This window comes from Giraffa tippelskirchi, chromosome 6, assembly GCF_054371585.1.
Source record: "Giraffa tippelskirchi isolate mGirTip1 chromosome 6, T2T-mGirTip1v1.2.pri, whole genome shotgun sequence".
Taxonomy (NCBI): Eukaryota; Metazoa; Chordata; class Mammalia; order Artiodactyla; family Giraffidae; genus Giraffa; species Giraffa tippelskirchi.
In genome coordinates, this window is record NC_137280.1 from 127,826,888 (window position 1) to 127,839,920 (window position 13,033).

Consider the following 13,033-nt stretch of genomic DNA (forward strand, 5'->3'; position numbering starts at 1 on the left):
TATGAAGGTTATATAGGTAAGTCATACTGCATAAAATCATTGTTCTAACAGGATTTTTCTGAACCATTTAAACTATTAGTACAGAATGAAACATAAAATCAACAGGCACCAAAACACAGAATGAATAAATAAAAAAAACCAGAATGGTCCTCCACTTACCCATGGAGTGCACCTGGATTTTATTCAGTGACAACTTTAGTCAACTGTATCTTCACATTGATTGTAGCATCTGTATCACCATATTCCTCATTGTTGGTTGTGGAGCTTGCTGTACTTGGAAGTGCACTAGTTTAATACCTATAAATATGAGGAATATAATGTAAGAACATCAGAACAGAAATACTGCTCAGACCCTAGTCAGTGGTGCCAATTAAGAGTAAATTTTTAATCAGAGACTCTGAAGCCGTAGGGGTCATCAGAATCACCTGGATGGTTTATTAAAACCCTGATTTAGTAGATCTGGGGTAGAGTCTGGGAGTTTGCATTTCTAACAAGTTCCCAGGTGATGCTGACGCTATCTGCCAGGAACCATACCTTGAGAACCAATATTAAGTCAATAAACATCTATTTGAAGACCCTCATATGCCTGGAAATAGAGAATAGATTTTTGCCCTTAAAAAGCCAGAGGTGTCACCCAAACCATTGCACTTTCATATTAGTGTTTCTCACACCTACAATTAAAATCTTCAAAAAAAATACTGTATAAAATAAAAATTTGAATAAAATGCTGGTATTAACAGTAAATTGTAAGAGTTCACAACATAACATTTAAAAACAAGGGAAACTGATTATTTAATATCTTTTAAATACACATATTTCTGACAGTAAAAATCAAGTAAATTATACAAATATGAACATTAAATTATACAAATATGGAACTTTTTTTTCCTTTTTTGGGGGGAAAATAAAATAAATCTAGGGATACATTACTTAAAATCCTTAACATTTTCTCTCACCAAAAAAATAAACAAAAAGTGACAACCCATCCCCATTTACTAGCATCAAAACTTTCTTCAATGTTTTACCAAAATAATACTGCATCTTCCTTAGAATCTTTTTTCAGCCTTATTACCTTCAGGAAAAATACCAGTTCCTCTTTAGCCTGATGTCCTCAGCTTGTTCTTGGGAAGCTCAGTGGCTTAGCACTCATTCTCAGTTGAAGGAACAGGACCGAGGTCATCAACTGCTATTGGGTCTCCTTCATCTCCTTCTGATTCCGGCCAGTTCCCTGCAGGCGGTGAACATGTTGACTCCCATTGGCCAACAAACCCTAAACATCACTATGCGCTGTAAAGCCTCTGAAAAACAGTGTATCTGGGGTCAAACTTAGTCATAGCTGCATTCCATTTGGCTGGTATGGTGCTTGGGGAGACCCGCACTGGTGAACCCTCAGGAGAAGCCTACCCTGTGCAACGTACTGCTGGTTGATTGCTTCTGACCACTTATTTACAGGACCTGCCTGGTCTCGCGAGATGGCTGAAATTGCAGCACCTGAACAGATGGAAAAACCATGGCTTGAATAAATTAAGCAACTTTCCTAGAGGCACCATAGTAACGTGTACCACATGCTCAGAATGACATTCAGGGCTCAAGATTCCTTCCTTGCACTTCGCTGCATCTGACATGTCTGGGGTTTCTGTAGTGATAACATAGAACTTAGACAAGAACTTAATCAGCATTGTTTACTGATCCTGATGAGTTGTGCTTAAGGACATAAATATCATTGTCATCATATCCATCTCTCAGGTATGCCATGTCAGCCTGATCAACATGGTACCTTCCTCAACTTGGTACCTTCCTCTGGAGTGTTTTGAAACAGGTCGAGACTCCACTTTCCATTTTTAGGTTTGTGGAGGAGGACAATATTATGTAAACCAGTGCAGGGTAAAGAAACAACTTGAGCACTGGCCTTGGAGTCAGTGACTAGAAAAAGTATAGGTTTTCATAAAGGCATTCTTTAAAGACAAAACAAAAAAGAAATTGAGCTTCAAATGTCCATGGCACAGTCTGAACTGGAAAACATGAAAGTCAAGAGAGAGAAGGTTTCTCCTTGGCCCTTCCTACTTTGGCTGCCTGAGTTATTCTCCCGATTCTTTTTGTCATCATTGCAGACAGAGAATTCACCTGTTCCAATTTGACCTTCTTATTCTTTTAACTGGCAAGTGAGGGGCAGAGGCAGGAGAACCAAAGGCAGTGATTCTCAAAATTAAGCTTTTATAGCAATCACCTGGGGAACTTGTTGAGGCTGCAGCATCTTTGACCCTAGATGCAGAGATTGCTGGTTACTCTGGAATCTGCATAGCTCTCCAGCATCCAAAGGGGTTTTTGATGTTGAGGGTACTAGAGCACATTTACAGGAAACGCTTCTGCTTTAAAGCAGTCCTTCTCAAACTTTACCCACAAATTTCTGTTAAAATGCAGAATCTGCTTAAGTAGGCCTGGGGTGTGGTCTTAGAGCATTCTCACAATCTCTAGGGGGATGCTGGTCCAAGAACTACTCTTTGAGCAGCAAGAGTTTAGGGCTTGGACATGTCAGTTGTATTGCCTGGGTTCAAAACTCAGAACATGCTGTTAGTACTTAGTCCTAAGACTGTAGTAATGTTTCAGTGAGATAATAAATATAAAGCTCCTAGCATATAAGGAGGCCTAACAAATGTTAGGGAGTATTGCCATTTTCACTGGAGAAGGGAATGGCAAACCACTTCAGTATTCTTGCCTTGGGAACCCCATGAACAGTATGAAATGGCAAAGAGATAGGACACTGAAAGATGAACTCCCCAGGTCAGTAGGTGACCAATATGCTGCTGGAGATCGGTGGAGAAATAACTCCAGAAAGAATGAAGGGATGGAGTTAAAGCAGAAACAACATCCAGTTGTGGATGGGATTGGTGATAGAGGCAAGGCCCGATGCTGTAAAGAGCAATATTGCATAGGAACCTGGAATGTTAGGTCAATGAATCAAGGCAAATTGGAAGTGGTCAAACAGGAGATGGCAAGAGTGAACATCGACATTCCAGGAATCAGTGAACTAAGATGGACTGGAATGGGACTGGAAAAGGTCAGTTTTCATTCCAATCCCAAAGAAAGGCAATGCCAAAGAATGCTCAAACTACCACACAATTGTACTCATCTCACATACTAGTAAAGTAATGCTCAAAATGCTCCAAGCCAGGCTTCAGTAATACGTGAACCGTGAACTTCCAGATGTTCAAGCTGGTTTTAGAAAAGGCAGAGGAACCAGATATCAATTGCCAATATCCACTGGATCATCGAAAAAGCAAGAGAGTTCCAGAAAAACATCTATTTCTGCTTTATTGACTACGCCAAAGCCTTTGACTGTGTGGATCACAATAAACTGTGGAAAATTCTGAAAGAGATGGGAATACCAGACCACCTGACCTGCCTCTTGAGAAACCTGTATGCAGGTCAGGAAGCAACAGTTAGAACTGGACATGGAACAACAGACTGGTTCCAAATAGGAACAGAAGTATGTCAAGGCTGTATATTGTCACCCTGCTTATTTAACTTATATGCAGAGTACATCATGGGAAATGCTGAGCTGGAGGAAGCACAAGCTGGAATCAAGATTGCCGGGAGAAATATCAATAACCTCAGATATGCAGATGACACCACCCTTACGGCAGAAAGTGAAGAAGAACTAAAGAGTCTCTTGATGAAGGTGAAAGAGGAGAGTGAAAAAGTTGGCTTAAAGCTCAACATTCAGAAAACTAAGATAATGGCATCCGGTCCCATCACTTCATGGCAAATAGATGGGCAAACAGTGGAAACAGTAGCTGACTTTAATTTTAGGGGCTCCAAAATCACTGCAGATGGTGATTGCAGTCATGAAATTAAAAGATGCTTACTCCTTGGAAGGAAAGTTATGACCAACCTAGACAGCATATTAAAAAGCAGAGACATTACTTTGTCAACAAAGGTCCGTCTAGTCAAGGCTATGGTTTTTCCAGTAGTCATGTATGGATGTGAGAGTTGGACTGTAAAGAAAGCTGAGTGCCGAAGAATTGATGCTTTTGAACTGTGGCGTTGGAGAAGACTCTTGAGAGTCCCTTGGACTGCAAGGAGATCCAATCAGTCCATCCTAAAGGGGATCAGTCCTAGGTGTTTATTGAAAGGACTGATGTTGAAGCTGAATCTCCAATACTTTGGCCACCTGATGTGAAGAGCTGACTCATTTGAAAAGACCTTGATGCTGGGAAAGATTGAGGGCAGGAGAAGGGGACGACAGAGGATGAGATGGGTGGATGGCATCACCGACTCAGTGGACATGGGTTTGGGTAGACTTCGGGTGTGGGTGATGGACAGGGAGGCCTGGTGTGCTGTGGTTCATGGAGTCGCAAAGAGTCAGACATGACTAAGTGATTGAACTGAACTGAACTGAACTGATTGTCATTTTGGGATATTCTGCTTTGAGTTTTGTTTGATATACAAACAAGTATATCCTCAGTAAGGGGACTTACAGAATTGCATGCTGGTGTCTTGGTGGTTTGGGCTTGTCTGGGTCACTTGAGTTTCAAGCTTCTTTTCCTCAGCCCCCTCTTCTTCCCTTCTCTCCAATGAGCACATCCTGAACATGCCCAAATGGCCATTCCTTCCTCTGAAACCAGAGGTTCCTGAAGAATATCTCATTAACTGGCAGTCTTGGTTGGAGTAGGAGATAAAGAAACAGGATAAAGTTTTTGAGCTATGCCCAGGCTAAGAGATTACAGACTCCTTAAAAAAGGTACCACATCTTTCTGGAAAACCAAACTTAATACTTTTCCACTTAATGTATCTTTTGCAATCACAGGCTCCCACAAATCCAGTTCTCTTCTGCTACACCAAGAGCATTTTCCCTCAGAAATCAGTAACACTGCCTCAATTTCAGGTTGGCCAGCTGAGAGAAATCCAGGAAGCCACCCATCACCCACCACAAGTAAGGGTGGTGACCAGGGGAGTCAAGTTCACTTCTTGGTTCTACTTCCCAGTGTAACGTTGAGACCACATGTCTGCCTCCTTCAGCCTCTTTCTGTAGGAGAGTGACTACGATAGTTAAAGAACAGCTAAGCTGAGCCTTATCTTATCTCTTCATTTTAATTGATGATTCTTACCTCAGTCTGCTGAAGCATCTTCAGGGAACAATTTTAAAGCTTTTAGATACCCAGACCACACTTCGCAAGATGAAGATTAAGTAGGACTGAAATGAATACTGGATAGCTGTGTTTTTAAACTGACACACCAGGTAATTCTGAAGCAGGTGGTCCATTCTCTGATAAACAAAGCTTTATTAAGAGTAATGATGCTTAGATATGTGCTGGTTTAACAGGAACAGCTTGCCTAAACCTTGTTTAGTATAAAATGATCTAACTGTAGTCTTTTGAATGACCCCCATATGGCTTCCCTGATAGCTCAGTTGGTAGAGTCCGCCTGCAGTGCAGGAGACCCCGATTTTTTGGGTCGGGAAGATCCCCTGGAGAAGGGAGAGGCTACCCACTCCAGTATTCTGGCCTAGAGAATTTCATGGACAGTCCATGGGGTCACAAAGAGTTGGACATGACTGAGTGACTTTCACTTTCATGGATAGAAGCTACCATTTGCTGACTTATCAGGGATCAAGTGACTATTCCTATTTATTTTCCTTTATACCATCCTGTTACTACTACTCAGTCTCACAGAGTAGAATAAAGTCACAGCTCAGCATTTAAGAACCTCACCCAAAATTTTACCATGAATTAGGGTCCAAGGTGGACCCCCAACTCTTGTCTGTCAGACCCTGAGTTAAGAGTCTTTTCTATTATGCTGCGCTTCAGTGGTAAGGCATCCTCCTGCCAATACAGGAGACATGGGTTTGATCCCTGATCCAGGAAGATCCCACATGCTGCAGAGCAACTAAGCCCATGCACCACAACCATTGAGCCTGTGCTCTAGAGCCTGGGAACCACAACTACTGAAGCCTGAGCACCCTAGAGCTGTGCTCCAAACAAGAGAAGCCCCTGCAATGAGAAGTCCATGCACTGTAACTAGAGAGTAGCTCCCACTTTGCTGCAACTATAGAAAAGCCCCAGCAGCAACGAAGACCCAGCATGGCCAAAAATAAATAAATGCTATAGAAAAGGCTTCCCTATTGGCTCAGCAGGTGAAGAATCCACTTGCAATGCAGGGGGAGACACAGGAGATGTCGGATCCATCTCTGGGTCTGGGAAGATCCCCTGGAGGAGGAAATAGCAGACCATTCTAGTATCATTGCCTAAAAAAATGCCATGGCAGAGGAGCCTGGCAGGCTATAGTCCAAAGGGTCACAAAGAGTTGGACGTGACTGAGTGATTGAGCACTACAAAAAGAAAAATATTATGCTGAGCTTCCCACACTTTAGCTTACATTAAAATCCCCTGGAGAGCCCATTAAAACAGATTGCTGGGTCCTCAGAATTTATGATTCGGTATGTCTGGTGTGGGACCTGAGAATCTGAATTTCTAACAAGCTCCCAGTTGCTGCTGTTGGATTTTGTTGCACTAGAGTTTGCTGTGGGGTCTTTTTCTATAAGTCTGATGCTGTGTCTCTTTAGCAGTCCTATCTACTCACCCAGGACAATTCAGAAAGCTTTCTTTTTCCTTCCACTATTGCTTTGTCAATACGTACATGACAAATGGCCAATAAAATCACTGTTAAGCCAGTTCTTAAGCACCTTCAGGTATTACTTCTGTTGTAATATGTCACTCTCTCCCCTAAAGCAGAGAGAACAATGGTCCTTTTGTGGTGGCTCTTTCCCAAGAATTCTCCTGCTCTTTTATTTCTTGCTTAAAGAATGCTGAAGTGTTTCTATTCCAACTAAGCAATGGTGAGTGATGCCTGCATGCTTAGTCGCTCAGTTGTGGCCAACTCTTTGCAACCCCATAGACTGTAGCCTACTAGGCTCCTTTGTCTATGGAATTTTCCAGGCAAGAATATCGGAATGGCTTGCCATTTCCTCCTCAACGGAATCTTCCTGACCCAGGGATCAAACTCATGTCACCTCTGTCTCCTGTATTGCAGGCTTCTTTACCCACTGAGCCATCAGGGAATGGTCAGTGAAATGCCATCCTAATCACTTCTGTCCAACCAGGTGCTAAGGAAATTATCCAGCTCCTATGTCTTCTTCCTCCCTCAGTTTGGTAATGGAATTCCAACTGGGATCTGAATTGGTTCAGTTCAGTTGCTCAGTTTTGTCTGACTCTTTGTGACCTCATGGTCACAGCCATGAACTGCAGCATGCCAGGCTTCCCTGTCCATCACCAACTCCTGGAGCTTGCTCAAACTCATGTCCATTGAGTCAGTGATGCCATCCAACCATCTCATCCTCTGTTGTCCCCTTCTCCTCCTGCCTTCAATCTTCCCCAGCATCAGGGTCTTTTCAAATGAGTCAGTTCTTCACATCAGGTGGCCGAAATATTGAGTTTCAGCTTCAACATCAATCCTTCCAATGAATATTCAGGACTGATCTCCTTTAGGATGGACTGGTTGGATCTCCTTTCAGTCCAAGGGACTCTCAAGCGTCTTCTCTAACACTACAGTTCAAAAGCATCAATTCTTCAGTGCTCGGCTTTCTTTATAGTCCAACTCTCACATCCACTCTCACATCACATGACCAGTGGAAAAACCATAGCCTTGACTAGATAGACCTTTGTTGGCAAAATAATGTCTCTGCTTTTTAATATGCTGTCTAGGTTGGTCATGACTTTCCTTCCAAGGAGTAAGCATCTTTTAATTTCATGGCTGCAATCACCATCTGCAGTGATTTTGGAGCCCAGAAAAATAAAGTCATTGTTTCCACTGTTTGCCCATCTATTTGCCATGAAGTGATGGGACCAGATGCCGTGATCTTAGTTTTCTGAATGTTGAGTTTTAAGCTAACTTTTTCACTCTCCTCTGGCCTTCCCTTTATGATGATGGCCCTGTGGTTCTCTTCTCCCTTGGAATTTCTGGGGTTTACTCACCCTCAGGGCCTTCACCCTAACCATGAGCACAGACTTGTTTGTAAGGAGGGTACATTTCATCTGCATTACCTTTTGTTCTTCCCTGAGAATTGCATGTATGGCTTGCTAAACTATCCTTACAGCAAGCTGAGGGAATATCGCCAAGGTCGAGCAAGTACGATGACCCTGTGAAGTTTCTAAAGGGTGTGATGGTGATTCTCTCAGGACACCTAAGTCGGCAAGCTCAGAGTCAAATGCCTCCCCTGATTCTGTTCTCTCCTGGTGCTTTGTGCACATTGTACAGCAATAAAGCCATGTCTCTGAGGTCCCTTCTTTTGCAGGATTCAAACTGCAGTTTGTTTTGATGGATCTCATAACAGCAGTTCAGCAGGCCTTCTCGATGACTCCTCTACAAGTCAAGAATCTACCAGCCTGACTTCAGCTTGGGGAACAGCTGGTGGAGCAGAAGACCTAGGTGCCAGACCCCTGTGTCACTTACCTAAAGCAACGTGATGTGACCACTCTGAGTCAGTGTTACAAATGTTAGAGATATTTATACCTATTGCCCTCAATGAAATAGGATAAGAGGATGGAATGGGATTTTTTTTTTCCAAGTGCTTGGAAGGTTTAGACTCTCAGAAAATATAAGCAGAATCTGAGCCCCACTAGGCACCTAAAGTCCATTTCTCTAATCATTCTCTCTGGGGGAAAACATTTCAAATGGTCACAAAGTCTGACTTGAGATTCATTGAAGTTCAGAGGGCAAATGGTCGGAGGCTGTTAAGGATGTAGACTAATAACTGTGGCATGAGTCCAAGTCCTTGCCTGCTACTCATTAGTAGTGTGACCTGGGTAGGATGACTCACAGTCTTCAATTTTCAAGTTTGTTTTTTTTTTTTAACTACAGAGTTGTAATATGAAACAATTGTGTATTAAGCTTTTAGTAAAATAATACATAGTAAACACTGAATAGATGCTAGTTATTTTTACTGTTAACTATTTTCCCTGGTGGCTCAGATTATAAAGAATCTGCTTGCAATACAAGAGACCAGGGTTCAATCCTTGGGTTGTGCAGATCCTCTGGAGAAGAGAATGGCTTCCCTCTCGAGTATTCTTGCTTGGAGAATTCCATGGACAGAGGAGCCTGGTGGGCTATGGTCCCTGGGGTCACAAGGAGTCAGACACCACTGAGTGACTAACACACATACACACATATACACATTTTCACATATATTTATATTTCATATATCTATTTCATGTATATATAATTATAATTTGCATGTAATTTCAGGGAGTTCATGGATTACTTTGAAACCTATTTATGAATATATGGATACTTGGGGCTATACAATTATATATGATATCAAGTATATGGTGTTATTGATTCACCATCCAATGGGTTGGACTTTGCAGTATGTATTTTTCCTCTATTCTCAGATGATTTCAAATGTACTTCTATGACCAACTGAATATGAAACCCCAGTGTAGCCTAGAAGCCCCCTGAATTTTGCCCACCTGGCAAAAGCAATCTGGACTTCACTTATGTGACCTGTGATGAGATAGAACTTTTCCCATGAATCCCTATGGTGTCATTCTCATCTTTCTCTCTGATTCCTCTCTGGTCTCTGCTGGCCCCTTTGCATACTGTTTCTTGTGCTCTGTGACATCCCATACATAGAACTTAACCCTTCTACTGGTTTTCACAAGAAATCTACACTGAACACTTTGAGTCTCTGGTGAAGGCTCACATTGCTGAACACAACTTCTCACCATCTTGATCGCTCCCTTTACCACCACCCCCTCTTCTTCTTAGGCACATCAAAAGCATTTCTCCCTTTGCTTCATTCATATGTAGTCCTCAGTCATATAGAGACCTGCCAGGTTATCACTTTCTATACCATGCATTCATCAAGAATGGCTTTTACAAAGTAACACAATTTCTTTCCTAAGAGAAATTTGGTGAAAAAATTTTCTCTCTTACTCTGTATGAGTTAATGTCATTTGTTACTGGGATGTCTTATTCTATGTTTCCAGTGCCTGGGAAGTACCCATCACATAACAGATGTTTACCCATTGGATGAAAAAAGGGGAGAGAGAGGGAAGAACAAAGGGAGGGAGGGAGGAAGAAAGGAAAAAGTGGAAGAGGAAAGAAATCCCCAGACTTGTTCTGGAGTCAGATCATGATTCTTTTAGCCAGCTGAGAAGCTATGATCTAAGGGAGTTGTCCCCCTGCTTATTACTGCTCAGGAGGTTTTTGCCCTCTGTTTTTCATTCCCAATACCTCAGCAAATTTTTTTCCTAAGCCAGTTTCTAAACCTCTCAATAGAGTAACAAGGTGGTTCTTCCATTTTCCCCCCATAAAGCAAGAGAAGTTCACAATCACTTCCTAATCTCCTTGCAGGTAATTAGTTGACTCAGGGGGCATCCTCAAGAAACCAGAAGCATATTGACTTTAATTTCCCTTTCTGAGATTCTGTTCCTTCTGTTAACTTCACCTTTCCTCAGCCAAGGCAAAAGTTAATTTATGGGCATCATTTGTCCTTCCAACAGGTTTTATTTATTTATATTTTTGAATAGTTATTCCCTCAGTTCCTGCAAATTGTAATACTCCTGGTATAGCTTTTTTCTTTTCAGAATGAATGTACCTGTGAATGAGTCTACTTCAATTCAGCAATAATCAATATTTGTTAGTTAATATATAATAGCTAATACAGACAAGTACTAGAGATTTTATTAATATTTTTGAAATTATTTTCATATAATTTTAGGTACATTTAATAAGTGTTGTTCTCTAGACTTATGGTTGCCAAGGGCAAGGTTGGAGGAAGGATGGAGTAGGAGGCTGGGGTTAGCAGATACAAACTATTATATAGAGAATGGATAAACAACAAGGTCCCATCATATAGCACAGGGAACCATATTCATTATCCTGTGATAAACTATAATGGAAAATGATATTTTTTAAAAAAAGAATGTATGTAATCACTTTGCTGTACAAAAGAAATTAATACAACATTGTAAATCAACTATCCATCAATAAAAAAATTAAGAAACAGAAATGTGGTGTTCTTTATTTCTTTGGAAAGTCTCCTGGTAGGATTCTGAGAGAGTTTAGGGTTGATCCTTACAGACAAGGTTACCCCTTGACATATTGGGAGTGGCCCAGATTGAGGAAGGGCTGTGAATTAAACAGAGGAAAAGGAAGGTGAGGCTAGAGGAGCCAGGGCAACTTCCTGTTTTTTAGGAGGACAGAGCCTAATCTCAACCTCACACAATTATACTCCCTACATCAGCCCCAGGTGGCAGAGGAAAATGAAAGTCCGGTCTTTCCCTTGTGAAGCTGGATTGATATATTCAGACAGGTAAAACTGAATTGAGTGACCAGACGGCGAGCCTGTAATTTCAACACATGTACAAGATTTATATCTGCACTCAGTTTGTGTGCTGTGTGAGCAGAAGAGAGACTAACTTTTCATTTCTGTGTACTGAGTACTTGGACCAATGCATACCACCTGATTGGAAGTCAGAACTATTCCTGGAGCTGATTTGAACTGGTTAACAGTTGCTTGAATACATATAGGGCTGAGGATATCACAGCAGCTCACTACTTTAGAGAAATAAAGAGGAAATACTGCCTCCCAAGGTTGAAATATGAAAGAGAATCCTCAAAACCTTTGGAAGATATTGGTGGGAAGATTCCTTGTTTAGTTTCTGTTTACATCAAACTCTATACCAGATGACAAGAGTTAAGTGGAAAGAAGATTCAGTCCTTGACTCCATAGTCTAGAGGGATATTCAGAGAGGTATATGGATAATTAAAAATACATGATAAGGGATCACCCTGGTGGTCCAATGGTTAAGACTGCGTTCCCAATGCAGGGAGCTTGGGTTCAATCCCTGGTCAGGGAACTAGATCCCACATGCTGCAACTAAGACCCAGTGTAGCAAAAAAACAAACAAACAAGCAACACAAAAACATGATGTAATATGAATTTCTAGCAGTTGACCAGTGAAGGAAAGTTTTCTTAGTGGATTAGCATGATAGCTCAGTTGGTAAAGAATCTACCTGCAATGTGGGAGAACCTGGTTCAATTCCTGGGTCAGGAAGATCTGCTGGAGAAGGGATAGGCGACCCACTCCAGTATTCTTGGATTTTCCTTGTGGCAAGGTAAATCCAGATTCCTGGTAAAGAATCCGCCTGCAAAGAGGGAGGCCTGGGTTCGATCCCTAAGTTGGGAAGATCCTCTGGAGAAGGGAAATGCTACCCACTCCAGTATTCTGGCCTAGAGAATTCCATGGAGTGTATAGTCCACGGGGTTGCAAAGAGTCAGACGTAACTGAGCGACTTTAACTTCACTTCACTTCACAGCATGAAAATTATATTTGTAAATGTAAACTTGAAAACTTGAAAGAAAGGAAAGATAATCATTGTATGTATATATGAAAACAGCTGTATTTTTAAAATATCACTTTTCTAATGAAAACATTTTAATATTTTCCCACTATCTTCTGAATTAAACTGAACTCCTTCAAGTTGAAGCTCATGAAGTTCGCTGTTACCTGTCATTGCCACCTACATCTCCAATATCATCTCCTTCCATTTTTCTTCCACCATCCCTCCCCACATCAGGCACATGCGAAATTCCATAGCTCTGAGAAAGAATTCTGCCTCCCCATTAACATTATTTCAGGGTAAATGTGGAACAGCATGGTACCGAAAAGTCAAATTACATGTATTTTCTCAAATGGTATAAATAATAAAGTCTTCAGGCTTTTTTATTATTTTACCCTGTGTTTGCCTTTCTTTACAACACTCTTGATCTAAAACATCCTTAAATTGGAAAGTTTGAGGCTAAGTACTTGGAAGAAGATATATCTTCTTTTCTTGAGCTTTGTTCTATAATGATAGATCTGCCTACAGTTTATATCCAGCTAGAATTAGAAATAGACATGGGTTTTCTCCTTGACTGACTTCGAGATAAAAGACAAATGGACAAGCTCAGAGGATTAGGAAGTCTGCACACATTTTAATCCATGCTCTGCATTGTGAAAGCCTTTTGCACAGACAAGTATGAATGTGGTGA

General features: G+C 41.3%; 1 protein-coding gene across 1 annotated transcript in view; it reads right to left on the reverse strand.

The window, feature by feature from the left end:
* Positions 1–13,033, reverse strand: part of LOC145511447 (uncharacterized) — a 407,802-nt gene that overhangs the window by 54,510 nt on the left and 340,259 nt on the right. Inside the window, exons 7-10 of the mRNA XM_081504778.1 lie at positions 4,479–4,658; positions 1,405–1,491; positions 1,073–1,298; positions 160–297 (exon numbers count right to left, since the gene is read on the reverse strand). Of these exons, the coding sequence (XP_081360904.1) occupies positions 1,201–1,298; positions 1,405–1,491; positions 4,479–4,658 (365 nt within the window). The 3' untranslated portion in view covers positions 160–297; positions 1,073–1,200. The remainder of the gene's footprint in view (positions 1–159; positions 298–1,072; positions 1,299–1,404; positions 1,492–4,478; positions 4,659–13,033) is intronic.